This window comes from Pongo pygmaeus, chromosome X (assembly GCF_028885625.2).
Source record: "Pongo pygmaeus isolate AG05252 chromosome X, NHGRI_mPonPyg2-v2.0_pri, whole genome shotgun sequence".
In the NCBI taxonomy this organism is placed as follows: domain Eukaryota; kingdom Metazoa; phylum Chordata; class Mammalia; order Primates; family Hominidae; genus Pongo; species Pongo pygmaeus.
Genome location: NC_072396.2, coordinates 113,805,665 through 113,823,227, shown reverse-complemented (window position 1 = coordinate 113,823,227; position 17,563 = coordinate 113,805,665). Strand labels below are relative to the sequence as shown.

The window sequence follows — 17,563 nt, the reverse complement described above, 5'->3', positions numbered from 1 at the left end:
TCTTCCTTCTTGGTAGGATCAATTTTTCTTTCACTTTGGTAGGTGTATTAGTCTGTTTTCATACTGCTATAAAGAGCTACCTGAGACTGGGTAATTTATAAAGGAAAGAGATTTAATCGACTCACAGTTCAGCATGGCTGGGGAAGCCTCAGGAAACTTAAAATCATATCAGAAAGTGAAGGGGAAGCAAGGCACCTTCTCCACAAGGCAGCAGGGAGGAGAAGTGCCGAGCAAAGGGGGAAGAGCCCCTTATAAAACCATCAGATCTTGTGAGAATTCACGCACTATCATGAGAACAGCATGAGGGAAACTGCCCCCATGATTCAATTACCTCCACCTGGTCTCTCCCTTGATCTATGAGGATTATGGGGATTACAGTTCAAGATGAGATTTGGCTGGGGACACAAAGCCTAACCATATCAGCAAGTTAGCTAGCTATTTCCTTTAACACTAAAAAGAATGAGAGATTCTGAGAGGATGAGATATAGAATCAGAGCATTTCTTGGAAGACACTCCTAAGGGTATCACAAATTAAAAATGGGCTCTAGTGGTGGTGGAGGGACACTTGGGAGTGCTAAACACCAAGTTTCCCATTTCATATTTTTGCCTTGAAGTTATAATAAATCAGTCAAACAAAAACAAAGGGAAAAAGGAAGAGAGAGCATGCTGAAATTCACCCACGCATGTGTCTCTCCAGAGTGACTTTTGCAGTAGAAATCTGAAAATAATTCTTTTGAGGTTCAGGTATTTATTTTTGCACCTGGCTATTTGCTAGCCCATGAAGTTATAAGAAGCTTCAAATTAGATATACATATACATACATATAAATTACAGACATGTCCACATATACTTTCTTCTTTATAGCCAACTGCTCTTCTTACAAATGACTTTCTCACCTTAGCTGTATCTTCGACATTCCTTACCATAGGGCACTCCATGCCCCACATTCAGTTTCGGATGTTGAATAGCATGTATCAACATAGGAAAGTGGCAATGTGGCTCTCCAAGAGTAGGTGAGGGACAAGGCCAAAGAGAAAAATCAAGAAGCCCTCCTGCCTAGATACCGACTGAGGGAGGAATATAGAAAGACGAGCTGAAATCGCTCAAGTGTGCTCACCAGCCTTCCTCTAGGTGGCATAATTTCTCACCCAGATCTACATTTTATTACCCATCAAGATTCATGGTGGTGACAGGATTAACCTTTCTCAGGGAGTTCAAGTGAAGGAAAGGATATGGAATCTTCTGTTACATTTCAGCAGGAGTCTTTGTTTTCTCTGCAAGAGGCCCCCTGGGCTCTCTTTGCTTGTGAACTCTTCCTTTTTGCTTATGGTATAAACAATAGCTCTCTGGATCCCATCTCCTCGGGTTGTGGGCTATCTTGGTTAGCCTTTGGTTTCGCTCAGAAGAAGGCAAACTCCAAAACCAACTGGCCTGGAGCTGCAGGGACTCAGCATCCTGTTTCCAGGAGTAAGGTTGTACAAATATGTTAGCTTGAGCTGTTGACTTCATTCTCTTTCTTAAAACTTTAGGAGTTTCTCTTTTACAAGTTTTAAAGACAGACTGAGCACTGGACTTTTCTTAGGTAGCAAAGCCATTTTTGTTTTAAAACCCTGTGAAGTTCCAATACTCTTAGATTTCCTTCGTCTTAAAACATGGCACTTAAATGCTTCTGGCCCTTCTTGTGTAGTATTGCTAGGTGTTATGAAGATACAAAAAAGTTCTTGTGCTATTAGCACATGATGTCAGACCATGAGGGTGAATGAGAAGCTGAACTGTGAGCTGAAGATTCTACATATGTAGGAATTTGGAAAAGACAAAGAGTCTTTCAGGATTCAGTTGCCTGAGAAGGCCTCCAGTCTGAGCCTACTACTGAAGAGGTGAGAGTGACTTTTACCAAATTCCAGATAATAACAAGGAGCATGCATTCATTCAAAGCAGCATCCTCTCTGCCCACTGAACCACGAAATTCCTGTTGCTTTCACCCCATGTAGTCCTTGAAGGCCCTATCAGTCTTCATGGACTACATGGAGTGAAAGCAACAGGAATCTCACGGGTTATAGCTTGAGGTTCTACACCAGAGATCTCCAAGAGATTCCTCATGCACCTAAGATATTGATGCCTTCTGCCTTTGGGGTGGCCAGAGCTCCCTGGCAGGTTGCTTTTTTATCCATTTATCCCAGGGAGCCAATATATGTTATCTATGTGTGCTATGTGGTAAAAACTGTTAGAAAGCACCATTTCAGATGTATCCCTCTTCTTGGAGAGCTTTGGTAACACATGGTCTCAATGATTTGTTTTCCTGCTTGTAGTCCAAGTTACACAGGCTCTGTCAAAGTAGAAACTGTGTCTGTCTCATATGCTGTTATAGATCTAGCACCTGCCACTCTGCCTAGCACGTAGTACATGCTCAGAAAATACTTCATGAATGAATGAATGAGGAAGTCTAGGCCTTGAAGGATGAGTAAAATTTGGATAACCTGGAAGGGTTAAGGGTTTGCAAGGGTGATGAGCAATAGGAATAGAGTCAAATATGTTTGTGGTGTATACGAGGCACAATTTGGAGGCAATGAGAAATTATCAGATCCCATCATGCCTATTTAACATAATGCTGGGTGAATAAAGAGCCACTGAAGCATCATCGCTGACGAGCAAAGTAGAAATTAGAACAAACAGATGGTAGTTGACACAACCATGTTTCTCTTAGCATCTAGTTTCAAGTCAAACTCTGTGTGTCCACTATGGAAACAATGTCTCACGTGGTCTGGGGCCTAATTCCAATAATTCTTAAATGTTCCCATACCATCTTCTAGCTTAGAAGCCCTTACTGCAATCCCTGGTACCCCAGAGGCAAAGGAACACTATGCTGTCATCCCTCACAATGTGGGATTAGAGGAGTAAACCCTGTTGTTACAGGCATTGTTTTCCACATGGAGAAAGGATCCTAGTGACTATTTCCTACTCAAAACTTATGTCAGGTGTCACAACCTTAGGGAAATTTGCCCTGAGCTCTCTGAGGTTGAGTCAAATGCTCCTCTCTGGTTCCCACTGCACCATACGTTTAATGTTAATGAAACAACCACAGCCAACATTATTGAGCATTTCACATGTTCCAGGCATTATGTTCAGTACTTTACATAAGTTATCTTACTCAATCCTTGCCACAAAATCCTATGGTAAGCATGGTTATTATCTCCATTTTACAATTGAGGAAACTGGAGCAAAGATAAGATGGGTGCAGCAAATCAACATGGCACATGTATACCTATGTAACAAACCTGCACATTGTGCACATGTACCCCAGAACTTAAAGTATATATAAAAACCTAAAAATAAATAAATAAAGACATATGAATTAAAAGAAAAGAAAAACATTCTGAATGAGGAGAAATGAAAACTCCAGTCCTCCACCAGATGGTGCTGTGGGAGTCCAAAAGAAAAGTGCCCTTGGCCCTCTTCCTTTCCCACTCCTTTCCCAAGAATACTCCAAATATCCGCATTTTTGTTTTTTTGTTTTTCTTTTCCAGAGAAGCCTGAGTGGGTGGGAGAAACATTTTCAAGATAATGTTTAGGCAGGAATTGACATGAGTTTGACAATTTTATTTATGACTTTATGTTTTGGCCCAAAAGGCAAGGTTGACCTTATTTCACTCCACCCTTTTAGATTCGTGTACTTATTTCAAAGATCTCAAAGTGGTTTTTGCACCCTTGTCACCATTACAAAGCTGGAAATAAAATCTGAATTGCCCAGAGCATTGGAGGAGGCCATGCAGTGGAGTGAAAACGTTTCCTGACTGCGAGGCAGTCAGGAGACTTGGCTTCTGATGGCTCCACCGTTAACTAATGAGAGACTTCAGGCAAGTCTCTTCTCCTCTCTGGACCTCAGTAGCTCCATCTTTACAATTAGAGGGTTAGATGAGACTACCAACCCTGAAATGTTTTATTTTCCCTGATAGTTTCTATACAAAGGACAGTAGACAATAAAAAAGATAACTGACTCTGGTTCAAATCTCAGCTTGACCACCTATGAGCCAATCAACTTTGGACAAGTTACTTAACCTCTCTGCAACTTAATTTCCTCATCTGTATAATAGGAATACTGTTTTACCTACCTCAGAGGGTTGTTGTTAAGGATTAGGTGAGAAAATGTATGTAAAGTGTTTAACACAGTGTTTGTCACTTTCAGTAAAAGCTATTATCACATAGAGCTTACCCTCACAATGTACCAATTTCCTAGAGCTTGGGTGTTCATTTAGTAGTCATCAAAACTGGGGGAAGTTTTAAGTACTAAGCCACAAACAGTCAGGCTTGGCCCTTTTATAAGTATAATGATAAATGCATTTCATGGGTGCACTGCAAGGCTAAGTATGCAATTGAAGCAGAGAGCTGCACGAGTAACCATAAACAATTGGAATCCTCTCACACTGTTGGTGGGAGTCTAAAATGATACAAGCCACTTTGGGAAAATGTCTGGCAATTTCTTATAAAACTAAAGTACATCTTTCCCATGACCCAGCATTTCCACACCTAGGTATTTACGCAAGAAAAAGGAAAACATATGTCCACAAAAGGAACTGTATGAGAACATTTAGAGCAGCTTTATTTTTAATAGCCAGAAGTTGGAAACAGACCAAGTGTTCATCAGTAGGAGAATGGATAAACAAACTGTGGTATGGTCACACAGTGGAGTACCACTCAGTAATAAAAAAGAACAAACTACTGATACTTGCAACAACATGTGTCATGATTTATGTATCATATATGTGAATTATGTATCATTATGTATCATGTATTAGCATTAGCCTCAAAAACATTAAGCTGAGTAAAATAAGTCTTATTCAAAAAAGTCCATGCCTTATGATTCCATATATATGAGCTTCTATAACAGGCAAAACTAATCAATGACAGAAAAAAAACAGTGGCTGCCTCTGGGGGTGAAGGGAGAGGATTGCCTATGAAACGACGAGAGGAAATGTTCTTGAGTAGTAGTCTATATCTTAGTAGGGGTTACATTTGCCAAAACTCAGAAAATATGCAGTTAATATTTATATATCTCATTGTATGTATATTTTACTTCAAAAGGAAAAAAGAATAATAAACAAATATTGGACTATAATTAATGATAGGTATGGAGAAAGTGCTTAGGAGTGAAGTGCATACTGATGTATGCAACTTCAAAAAAAAAAAAAGATAACTAATAGACAAATAGATGGAGGGAGGAGTGGATAGGTGAGGGATGAATAAAGCCAGTATGGGAAAATATTAGTGGTAGAATCTAGATGGTTACTAGATATCCTCTGTAAAATTCTGTCAATGTCGCTATACGTTTGAAATTTTACACAATTTTTTTTTTTTTGGAAAAATGTAACTACAAAATTTCACATTCCCCACAGAGTGAATCTTTTTCAAAGTTGGTAAGTTTCATTACAGGAAGGCAGACCTCAGACCTAGGTAAAAATTTCCTGAGCACATACTATGTGCCAGGCACTGTGCCAGGCATGGTGAGGGATACAAAGAGGAAGAACACAGCACCTGCCCTCGTGAGGTCTGTAGGGGCCATCTGATGAGCCCATCCATCACTATTCTACACTATGAGATTGCTAAGGAGAGTGAGATTTCATCTAGTTAGAAGGTTTGTGGCATTGAAGACGTTTTGGGTAACTAGTGCTGTAAGTAGGGTTGGCTAGCATCTTCAGGCCAGAGCACAGAGAGTCTTGAAGGCCACACTAAGGTGATCATTTGGAAGTCTAGTGGACCCATTCAAGAATTTTGAGCCAAGGAATGACATCTTTAGGAATTTACTGGGAGAAAGGGGCAGGTGCGATAGATGCCATTGCTTTAGAGGGGTTGGCAGGCAAGGGAGCTTTTCAGGTACCTGCAATGAGCAACGGGAGCAGGTGGAAGCATCCATAAAGAGAGGTTCAAAATGACCAGGACAGCCCCAAAGCCTAAGGAGATGAGATCTTGGTTTGATCCCCTGGGAAATGGGAAGCGATTTAGTCTGTGCCTCTGTCCTACTTCTTTGCCCAATGATGTTGTGGCTCTGTAAGGCCATACTGGTTGTTCACAGTCAACATCTATTCTGATGGTTTGTTAGTCCATTCTGATTGACCAGCATTGAAGATACACTGCTGTTGAATCCATACCTGCCCACCTCATAATGTTGTTATGAGGTTAATTAGTATAATGTATGTAATATGCCTGGCATATGCTAGACACTTGATAAATGAAATCAGGGACCAAATTTGATGCTCCAGTATGTGGCCTGAATATAGGGGGATATCAGCAGAAGCCCATGAAGATCTCCAAGAAGTCTCTAAGTAAGGCATTTGAAGCTCCTGAGGCCCATTCCAACCTACAAATATTGTGATCTTTATCAAACCCCAGTTAGTCTGAAATGCTGTGTATATTCCCATGGAAAAACTGAGAAGCCCCAGTTGGATTAAGGAACCGTCTAATTTACTCTTATCAGTCTTTTGACAACAGACCTACTGTGGTGGCTTATGGCAAACCATATCCTCAAGATTGTGCTGCTAGGAGGAGGTAGAGAAGCTTGCAGCATAGCCTGGGACAGTGAGCTCAGACCACCTGGAGTCTTCCTTTTTCCAAACAAGGCTTTGGACTCTAGTGCTTAGAGATTGGGCCCAGAGTCTCAGTTCTCTCCAAATTCTGGCTGGTCGTCCTGCCCACTACTTACCCAGCTCCACATCCTGGCACTCCCTATTTGTCCCCAGTTCACAAAGAAGTTGTCTGTGAGAGTTATAAAGGCACAGACTGTTCACCGATGTGACTTGCTCACCGATGTGTCTCTAGGACCCAGCACAGTGCTTCACACAAAGCAACATGTAATAAATATTTGTTGAATGAATGAATGAATGAATGAATGATTCCTTCTCAGTCTTTAGTTGGTGCTTCATGAAGCCTTCTTTCTTTCTCTCCTTTAGAGCCCACTGTGGCTTTGCCAGCCTTCTGGACTCCGACAGTGCTTACCATCTGTGTCTGTCCTTTGGCAACTAGCCAAACTCAACTCAGTTCAATTCAACCAACTTCCATAGAGCTGCACTGTTGGCAGGAGGCACTCACAGTCTCAAGGAATGGGGAAAGCATTTCCTATCCATGGCACCTCAATTGTACTTTTAAAACAACTTTGGCATGGAAGAGAAACTTTCCCGAGACTCTTTGAAAGTCTAAATACATGATTGTAAATTACCTCCCTTTGTCAACACCCTTGATTACCATTTTGGAAATGAGTTCCAGGTGATGGATAAACAGATGATTATTTGACAGGTACGGGGCTCGTGGAAAATGGGGGTGGAGGGGTGGTGAGGAATGAGAACCAGTGCCCATCTGGTGGATTGGCAGTTTCATTAAGTGTGGTAGGGCAAGGGGTTGGCATCTCAGCCATTCCAGGCTGGCCTGGAACTGAGATTTAAAGGATGCCCATCAGCCCCTAGTGTGAAAAGAAAGCCAGAATCCCCTCCGCCCCACACCTGTTGTTTTTTTCGGAGTGTTGGGCCTTTTTAAATTTTATGACTATTCTTCGTTTCTGTTTCCACCCGCTTTTACACATCTATCCCTCCCCATGCCATTCTTCTATAAATTAGTAGGTTGATTTCTCTCTGGTATTGATTTCTTTCAATAAAACTGGAAGTAGCATTGTGTTTATTAAAACATTATTTTAATAGCAAACATGAAAATAACGGAAATATTACAATAAATGGCAAAGTTAAATAAGTTATGGTAGATCCATAGTCTGGAGTACTGTGTAGACAATAAAATAACACTAAGGAGTCAGTATTTAGAAAGGGAGACTTCCATGAAATTGCTGTCATATTCCATTTTAATCCACTCTTTTGATCAATATTACAGGATCTGGATGCATTCATTGTGCAATATTGGAAATTATTCTTACCTTATAACTATACTGTGGCTAGGGAAAAGATGTTCTTTAAAAAAATAAAACCTGTAAGTGATCTACTCTAAAAAAAAAAACAAAAACAACAACAACAAAAAATGACGCTATGGAGAAATAGTAAATGACATGGAAAAATTTACCATGTGTTTTTAAGGGAAAAAGGCCATGAAACATGAGAGAGAGAGAGAGATTTGAGAGAGTCATGAGTATGCACTATTGATAATTTTTTGTTCTTTTTTCATGTTGCTTTTTTGTGTTTTCCAAGATTTCCAAAATTTTTCTTGTTGCTTTTTTTGTGTTTTCCAAGATTTGTTCATTGAATGCTGCAAAGTAAAACTCAGAAGGGTGCATTGTGAAGAATCTGAAAGCAAAAACAGGGGCATGGAGCAAGGCTTCTTTCAGTCAGCAAATTTTGAGGAAGGCAAAATGCACAGAGTATTGCAGAGGAACCCCAGGGAGATGCTGTTTTTCAAATTCAAAGGGGAGAAGATGGTGTCTATTGGTGGTGAGAACTTAATTTCCACCACAGAAGACTAAACTCTATTAAAGAATCAAAGAGTAACAACTCCTGGGTTTCCGAACATAGGGCTGAATTGATGGAAGCGGTGTTGCAGAATTATTCTAACCATAACATGATAGATTCGGCTGTAAGCCAGGAGATTCTCTGTTTGCATATTTGACCTGAGGTAATGAGAACATGGATTAAGCTTGTGGCAATAAAACCAGAAAGGAAGGAGCAGAGGGATCTGAGACATGCTACCAAGAATCAGAGCTAGAGATTCAAATTTGGCTAAATATATGCCAAGTGGTAGGTGAAACCATGTAAGAGACACTCTTCAAGGAAATGGGTGTTGAGAGAGAATAGCTGAGGACTGAGTCTTTGGGGATTCCAACAGTTAATGGGAGGAGGAAAGAAGAGGAGCCAGCAAAGGAGGCAGAGAATGATGGGTCAGAGAGATAAGAAGAGAAACTTGAGAATGCAATGCCACAAGAGCCAAGGGTAGGACAGTTACAGGAAGGAGTGGGTGGTTGATGGTTTCAAATTCATCCTCGAGGTCAAAGATGCAAAGGGAGCAGAGACCCCTGAATTTGACCGGGAGGTCACTGGTGAACTGACTTACAGAAAGCAGTTTTGGCAGAAAGCACTGGACTCTAGAAGGTTCAAGAGAAGGGAGAGGTGGGAAAATGGAGATAGCTCATGAATACCACCCATTTGATACAAGTAATGTGTGAGGACTGAGAAGAAGAAGGTCAAACTTTATAATTCCAGTCCTGCTACTTAACCAGTCTGAACCTCAGTTTCCTCTTTGGAAAATGAGAATCCTATTAGCTCATAAGGCTGTTGAAATTAGAAAACAATTTTAAATGATTATTTTTATGTTACAGTAAAGGGGTTTCTTCCTCCTTTCCTCTCAAAAAAACAAAACAAAACAAAAAAAAACAAAACCCTAGCTATTTCTAGGTATATTTTAACGCTGCAGTCCTCAACCTTTTTGGCACCAGAGACTGGTTTTGTGGAAGACAATTTTTTCCATGGACATTGGGGAGGGGTGGATAGTTTCGGGATGAAACTGTTTCACTTCAGATCATCAGGCATTAGATTCTCATAAAGAGCATGCAATGTAGATCCGTGGCATGCGCAGTTCACAATATGGTTTGAGCTCCTCTGAGACTCTAATGCCACTGCTGATCTGACAGGAGGAGCAGCTCAGGCGATAATGCTCGCTTACCCTCTGCTCACCTCTTTCTGTGCGGCTGGTTTCTAACAGGCCAAGGTCCGGCAGCCTGGGAGGTTGGGGACTCCTGTTTTAACAGATAAGAGAAGTCTTTTTAGCTCAACAGTCGTATCACTAGGTTAGTAGTGCTTTGAAAATTCTCTGGCTGTGTCCTCTGGCATTCATCCTGCCAAGTTGCTTTAACAATTCTTTCCTGAGCCCCTCTGAGGTGAGAATATTGAGGCAAGGTGACTAGAAGGGAGCCAGTGTCAGGGTCATGTGGAATGTCTCTGAGGCCTGTTTAGAGGCTGTGAAGCAAGGCTCTGTTTGAGACCCTGGATACAGTTTGGTGCCAACCTCACCTGAACACACAGAAGGCTACAGCCCCTGGGTGGATGGTGGGCTGAAGAACGGTTGGGGAAGAGGCATCGGAAAACCTTCCTTTTTTAACCCATGGCACCTATAGATTGAATGGTCCCTGGACTGAATGGTCTTGAACAGGCAGCATTATTTTCAAGGTGTGCATAAGGTTATACACTTTTCTTGCTTTCTGCTCTCATTTGGCAACTATGGACAACCAGACCTAGCCAGCACTACCTCATTTTTTCTACCCCAGCATCTACAAACCAACCCTTTTCCTTTGTGAAGCTCAGTCTGTTTCCAGTTTAACATATCTGGCCTGATCTTTGTCTTGGTGCCTTGTTTTCTCCTAAAAAAAGATAGCCTTTGAGAAAAAAATGGCTGCCCTAAAAGCCATTAGGGCCTAGACCTGTTACCAAGTCTAGAGAGGTACATAGCTGTTTGCTGGCCTAACTGGGAGTAGGGTGAGCATATTCTCTAGAACTGGCACTTTTCGATCCCGAGATATCCACAGAGTGTAGTCAAAGGGCCTTTTAAAATGTGCATGCTACTCTTATTGGAAGAACTTGGTTTCACTTCTGGGAAGATGGCTTATTACCCATGGGAAACAGGCTGCCATTATGAATAGTACATTCATGTGCTGAGATGTGTTGACTTTTCAAAAAGTGTCATAGGACATCAGTGCAGGGGTGCTTCCAAGAAGATGTAATATCACTTATATCACCAGAAACCATTTTGGATAACCAGGGAGTTCTACTCTGCCTTGGCCGTCTAGCAGGTGCCTGAGCACTCAGTCACCAAATTCAGCCTGAGCATCTTCTGAATAAGATGCTCTCCTCCGACAAGGTGGGAGGGGGGTGAAAAGGGGGGCTGGGGGAAAAGGAAAGGAATGAGGACTAGAAAGATAGGCCTGGGTCCTTGTATATGGGAGTAACTTCCATAAAATGTGGACAAGGGGTCTCTGCTGCGGAAAGGCGTCGGCCCTCTCCCTTAAGCGCCCCAAGGCAGAGCTGCCTTAGGGGGCCAAATGCTGTATCTGGGCCAAAGCCTGGCCTGCAGGGCAGGTGGCCAGAACTTGGAAGGAATTCTCTTCCGCAGCCCAGGGTCCAGGCTTGGCCCCAGCAAGCTGCCCTGCCAGCCTCTGCTGCCTGGGGCCTCGCGCATTCCGAGCCCCCGCCCCCTCCGCCCGTCTTCCAGCCTCGCCCCGACTCTTGTCCCCTTCTCCTCCCCCCACCAGCTGTCCCCTTTTCCTGGGGTAGCGAGACAGCCAGAGCCTGGGAAGAGGCGGCCGCGGGCCGGAGGGGGCGTGGTGGGGAAAGGGAGGAGGGGCGGGAGTGAGGGAATAAGGAGGCCCCGCGGTCGGCGCCCCCAGCCATTGCGCGCTCGCCGGAGAGCTGGGTGCCACTGCTGTTTCCGCTGGTGAGCCCTGCCGGACGGCCGGCCCGCTCGCTAGCTCGCTTCCCCTCGCCCAGGGGGAAAGGTCAGCAGCGTCCTGGAGCCGCCGTGTCACTCCCCAAAAGCCATGAACTGCAGCGAGAGTCAGCGGCTGCGAACCCTTCTGAGCCGCCTGTTGCTCGAGCTGCACCACCGGGGTAACGCCAGCGGCTTGGGCGCTGGCCCTGGCCCCAGCATGGGCATGGGGGTCGTGCCTGACCCTTTCGTGGGCCGCGAGGTGACCAGCGCCAAGGGCGACGACGCCTATCTCTACATCTTGCTCATCATGATCTTCTACGCCTGCTTGGCCGGAGGCCTCATCCTGGCCTACACCCGCTCCCGTAAGCTCGTCGAGGCCAAGGACGAGCCGTCCCAGGCTTGCGCCGAGCACGAATGGGCCCCGGGAGGCGCCCTGACCGCCGACGCCGAGACTGCCGCGGGCTCCCAGGCCGAGAGCCGCCGCCAGCTTGCCTCCGGGGGGCTGCCTGCCCTCGCCCAGGGCGCTGAGCGGGTCTAAAACCACAGCCCCAGGTTGCTGGTTCGCGCCCTCCTCATCTCGCTCATCCCTGGGCCGCCTCCCGCCTTCCACCCCCAACTCCCTTCTAGGGTTCGCCTCATCTGAGGCCCAGATAATGGTGAGAGGCCAGGAGACCTTGTCTGGAAGGCCCTGGAAGGAGAAGCACCACCTTACCCATTCCTGGCCAGTTTCTCCCTCTTCACCCCTGCGCCTCCACCCCTACTCCGCACATCCAACTGCACTAAACTGCCTCTGTTCTCTTGTCTTCAGACAGCCCTGACAGCACGCTCCAGCCCTCTGGGAACTGAATCCAACATGTCCAACACTTGGCACTGAACTGAAGCAATGCATTCTATCAGAACTCTGGGCCGTCTAACTGGCAGCTGCTCCAGGGGCCAGTTACTTGCCAGGCCGACTGTAGCAGCTCCAGCTTCCAGTTGCCTTAGGGACAGAGACAAAGGAAATGAAGAGACCTCAGACATCTTTTCCCTCCCTCTCTCTTTCAGCAGGGAGCTAGCAGGACACTAGGACCAGTCTGTGGGATAGAATGAACTTAATGGGGGACGGAAGCGGGAGGAGTGCTCAACGGGGAGGGAAATGATCTATGACTCCAACTGTATGGTTTTCTTGCCTCCCCAGTTTTCATCCCAGTGGTAACGCCTGATTTTTGGTAGCTATGCCATCTTCTGCTGAGGGTTACCATTACTGGGTGTATCACCCCAGTACTTCCAAATGCCTCTCCTCTATTGATTCAGTTGTTATTGCAGTGTCTGCTTCATCCGTGGAACTTGAGGCTCAGATGTCCCCTGCTCTGTAACCCTGGGGAATGTCAGAGGCAGGTAATAAAGGTTGTTTAAACAATAACGAAAGACTCTTCTCTCAAAGATTCCAGCCTTAAGACCCAGTACCATATGGAGAAGGAATCCTTTTTCTTTTGCTTTTGGAAATGATGTTTGGATTTGGGGGTTGGGTAGTTGTGATATTTATATCTATATAACCAGCTCCAATTTGATACGTGTGATTATGGGTGAAGAAAATGTTTATATGACTAAATGGGTTGTTTTTTCAAATGTTTCAAAAGTTATACCTACTTTATTACTTATCCCTCCTTTTTTCTTATTTCTGAAGCACTTTCAAAGATCACAATGCAGTTTTTCAGGATGCACTTTAAAAAACCTTTAAGGCCCATCACTTTTAGCTATTAGCAAACCTAATTTTTAGAAGCCACCTTAATAACTGTTTTTGTTTTACTTTTTTTGAGACAGAGTCTCACTGTGTCACCCAGGCTGGAGTACAGTGGCACAATCAAGGCTTACTGAAGCCTCTGCCTCCTAGGTTCAAGCGATTCTCCTGCCTCAGCCTCCCAAGTAGCCTCCTGAGTAGCTGGGATTACAGATGTGCCCCATCACGCCCAGTTAATTTTTGTATTTTTAGTAGAGACGGGGGTTTCACCATGTTGGCCAGGAGGGTCTCGAACTCCTGACCTCAAGTGATCCGCCTGCCTCGGCCTCCCAAAGTGCTGGGATTACAGGCGTGAGCCACTGCACCTAGCCAATAACTTTTTTAAAGTGGCTTATTAAAAGATAAGGAAGCCACCAAATAGTGTAAATCTGAAGTCAAAGAGAAAATTCTTGAACTGAGCAATCTTAACCAATGATGGGTAAAGTTAGAGGTGTGTGTTGTATTGATTTATTCTCCTTGTCTCAAGAAGGTTGTCAGAAACTTCCCTGCTTACAGCTGAAATGCTTATGTCTGATGATGGCTGTTTGGGCTTCATCAACCACACATAAAATCACCTCTTAGAAGTAAGCCAATTTGCTTAAATATAGCTGGGTTCTCTGATAATGATAGCAGGACAAATACATTACCAGTCACTTAAATGCATTGATAACACACAAACCTTATTCAAGGCATTGGGTCTTACCTTCCAGCCCATCTAGCATTTTATTGGAACTGTTAATAAGTGAACTTACCTTTATTTTCAGGATTCACTCCTTGAAGCTATACTGGCCTTGCCCCATTGGCTCTTCTCCAGTCCTTGTTCCAGCCATAAGGTCACCCGTGAAGGTGAGGGCCAGGGATTGGGCAATAGTCCAAGACGATGACAGAAAGAGAAGGGAAGCTGTGTGAGCCATTTCAGCCAGGCAGGGAGGCCTGGGGAGGATGTGGAGGGAGGGCACAATATACAGCAATGCTGAGGACGTGTGACGGGGCAGTCTTCAATCCTGTATTCTAAGTAAAACAATGTCACTCATTTATCTGGCATAATGGGGACTCAAGGTTATTATTATTAATTTTTTAAATTGAGACGGAGGCTTGCTCTGTCGCCCAGGCTGGAGTGCAGTGTCGCGATCTCGGCTCACTGCAACCTCTGCCTCCCAGGTTCAAGCGATCCTCTTGCCTCAGCCTCCCGAGTAGCAGAGCTAAAGCCTGCGCCACCACGCCGGCAATTTTTTTTTTTTTTAGTAGAGACGGGGATTCATCATGTTGGCCAGGCTGGTCTCAAACTCCTGACCTCAAGTGATCTGCCCACCTTGGCCTCCCAAATGTTGGGATTACAGGCGTGAGCCACCATGCCCAGCCTCAAGGTTATTTTGATAATGAGGCATAATCACTGCTTCAGGTGTTGAAATTTTGTAAACACATTTGTACCATTTTCCGATAGACATTTAAAAGAATATATTGCCAAAAATAAAAGAAGCTGGGAGCAGTTAGGACAGTGCCCATAATACACATTAATGTGCCAGTTGTGGAAAACAAATCCCATGGAAAATGTTCCTGCTTTTAAAAACATTTTAGCCTTTTTATGATGACTTAGGGTACCCATGAAGAACATGTAGCGAGAGTAGCTATAGAACCCTCCTGGTCAGAAAAGTGAAGTGGGCTGGGAAGAGTGATTTAGTTTATTTTCTAGTGGCTTTTTTCAAATATTCTCAGACTTTCAACTGTCTCCCAGATAATGAAGTTTTTCAGAAGTCTGGACACTCAACTTTTACCAGACAGTGGAGGTGTTAACAGCATTGAAGTGATCATATTGTGGTTAGAAAAACATAGGAAGAAGAAAGAAAAACTAGGTGCTTGGCCAACCCCCAGTTTTGATAATGTATCCCTGAATAGCAATAGCTGACTATACAAGTTGGGAAAATGTTAGCTTTGTCATTAATGTGATTTTAAAGATGTTAAACATTCTAATAGAATGATTCTTTTTTTCACTCCACCAAACAGTCTATTTCTCCTCTCTGCATAACCAGATCCTGTTTCAACTCAGGTTCAGATATTCACTTCAAAATAATAATGAAGCAAAAGACCTTTGCTTCCTGACTTGTAACTTGAGGCTTTCTGCAAAGAGGAACTAGGGGATGTTTTGAGTTTCAATGTCTGGAATTACTCATCGACAGTGCGAAAAGAAATGAAAGCTTTTCTTCTATTACAGACACAATTCTGTGTTATCAATTTTACTTTTCTAGAAGGATATAAGTGGGGTCTTTTGTTTGTTTGTAGTTACCATCTTCTCTTTTTCAATTTGTCATTGCTTTTATCAACCCAAGATCTGCACATAACTTGTATCATCAACAACAAAAAAAGGGTCTGGGCTGCTTTCCAAACAATCTTGCCTGTCGGCTAAAGCAAATACACCATGATGGGGAGAGAGCATAGGACCAGAAATCAGGAGAACTTGGGTCCAGCTCAGGCTTTGCCAATTAACGAGCTTTGTTTCTCAGAGTGAGCTGCTTAACCTCTCAGGGCCCCAGTCTCTACAGCTGTGGGGATTTGAGGATCAAGTGAGATAATATATGGGAAAAGGCTAGGAGAAGTATAGAAACTATAGAAGGTATTAAGTTTATACTTTCCTTTTCTTTCTTTGGAGGAGTGTCCTTGGCACTTGGGTGGGAGTAGTGGGAGGAAGAGAAAATTTTCCACTATGTAGTTTCTGCTGTTAGTGCTCAAAAAAGAGGATTGCTGATACTTAGCCACTGGCTCCCAGATTTTCAAGCTTATCTACCCCATTCTCAGGATCTTGGCTGACTAGGAAACTGCATAACTGTCTCACCATTCTACTCTGCTCTCGTTTACCTGCAGGCCCATGGTGCTCTTTAAAAAAAGTATGACAGTAACACTTTATTTACAACGCTCTACCAGGACTGGAGTCTAGACTTTTGAAGACAGGAGTCTTCAGGGATTGGTAGCGAGCATAAGAGAAAAGAATGAAGGGTAAGAATCAGGGGCGCTGGGCTTCATAAGGGAGGTAAGAGGAAGAATGAACTAGAATGTTCTGTGAAGGTGAGAGAGTATGATGACTGAGGATCACCGAAGGTGAATAGATTAGATTGGTCAATAGCCAGCCTAGGTGAACTTGACCTTTCCATCAAAAATGGCCTTGGGAGAAGCTGTTGGATGAGAAGTCACTTTTCAGCCCTTTTGTTCCTACTTAACATAACCTAGAGGCTGTCCAGGAAGACAAATAATGTGATTAGGCCAATTCCTCTTTCAGTGCTAGACCTCACAGCATGGGACCAGGTGGCCCCAACTAGTCCCCCATCTGCTATGTTTTGAAAGAGGACAGAGTCGTGGTCAAAGCTGTGGCCAGTGCCTCTTCCTCTGAAGAGAGTGCAGCCAGAGCAGACAGGAAAATACCTCAGATACATTTTTAAAATTGTGGTAAAATACGCATTATGTAATATTTACTCACATAGCCATTTTTAAAAGTGTACTGCTCAGTAGTGCTAAGTACACTGACATTGTTTTACCACAGTGCCATTTTCAGTCGGAGAAAAAGGAGAACAGTTAAATTCCCTTAAATAGAAGTGGCATACTTAATCATTGCTTCAGATGGCACCCCTTCCATGGATATTCACTTTTTATAACAGATCACTTAGGACAGTGTAAAGGTAAAACCCCAAGAAAGAAACTCCAGTTGTGGGGTTCAGTGGAATCTGGAAGAAGATATACCTTGAAATATTTACAGATGTCAGGCAGACTACAGAGATGGGTATGTTGGACTTCCCACAACTTCTCAAGTCACATTCTACTCTCACTGCCAGATGCTCTTGGAACCCTGGGGAGGATGGAGGTGGCCATGAATGACTGGATTGCAGTACAAACTCACTGGATTTCCACATACCCAACTCATAACATGTCTATTCAAGAAAATATTTCAGGTCCCTAGAAGAACAGGGTATCTCCCCTTGGCTCTTTTTAGGATCTAGCTGTGATGCAGTAGGGGCTACAGCTCCAGCAGGCCCAGCACAAGAAAGAATGGAGACAAAGGACTTGTTAATTTCAATCTTCCTCTTTTAGGACCACTTCCTAATAGGGGCAATGTGATTAGGATCAGCTTCTGGAAAAACTATAGGATTGGTATTTATCTCATTTTTCCCCTTCTTGTTCCGAGCTCATTCTTGCTCTCCCTAGTCCCAGTATTCCAAAACTACCTCTTTCCTACTGCTAGGATCTAATGATCTTATTCATTTACACCTGATCTGCTATTCATCTCAGCAATGATGCAAAGAATATATTTTTAATGGTGGCTTTCAGACACTGAGTGAGGGAGAGAGGCATGAAAGAGGGTTTGTCCTAGGACACTCAAATATGATATGGGTAAGCTAACTCTGGCAGTCACAACAT

General features: G+C 43.7%; 1 protein-coding gene across 1 annotated transcript; it reads left to right on the top strand.

Moving 5' to 3' along the window:
• Window positions 1-11,357: 11,357 nt before the first annotated feature.
• Window positions 11,358-12,802, top strand: KCNE5 (potassium voltage-gated channel subfamily E regulatory subunit 5). The gene has a single exon (XM_054473119.1). It carries the CDS (start codon window positions 11,510-11,512, stop codon window positions 11,936-11,938), a length of 429 nt encoding a protein of 142 aa, XP_054329094.1. The 5' UTR covers window positions 11,358-11,509; the 3' UTR covers window positions 11,939-12,802.
• The last annotated feature ends 4,761 nt before the right edge of the window (window positions 12,803-17,563 follow it).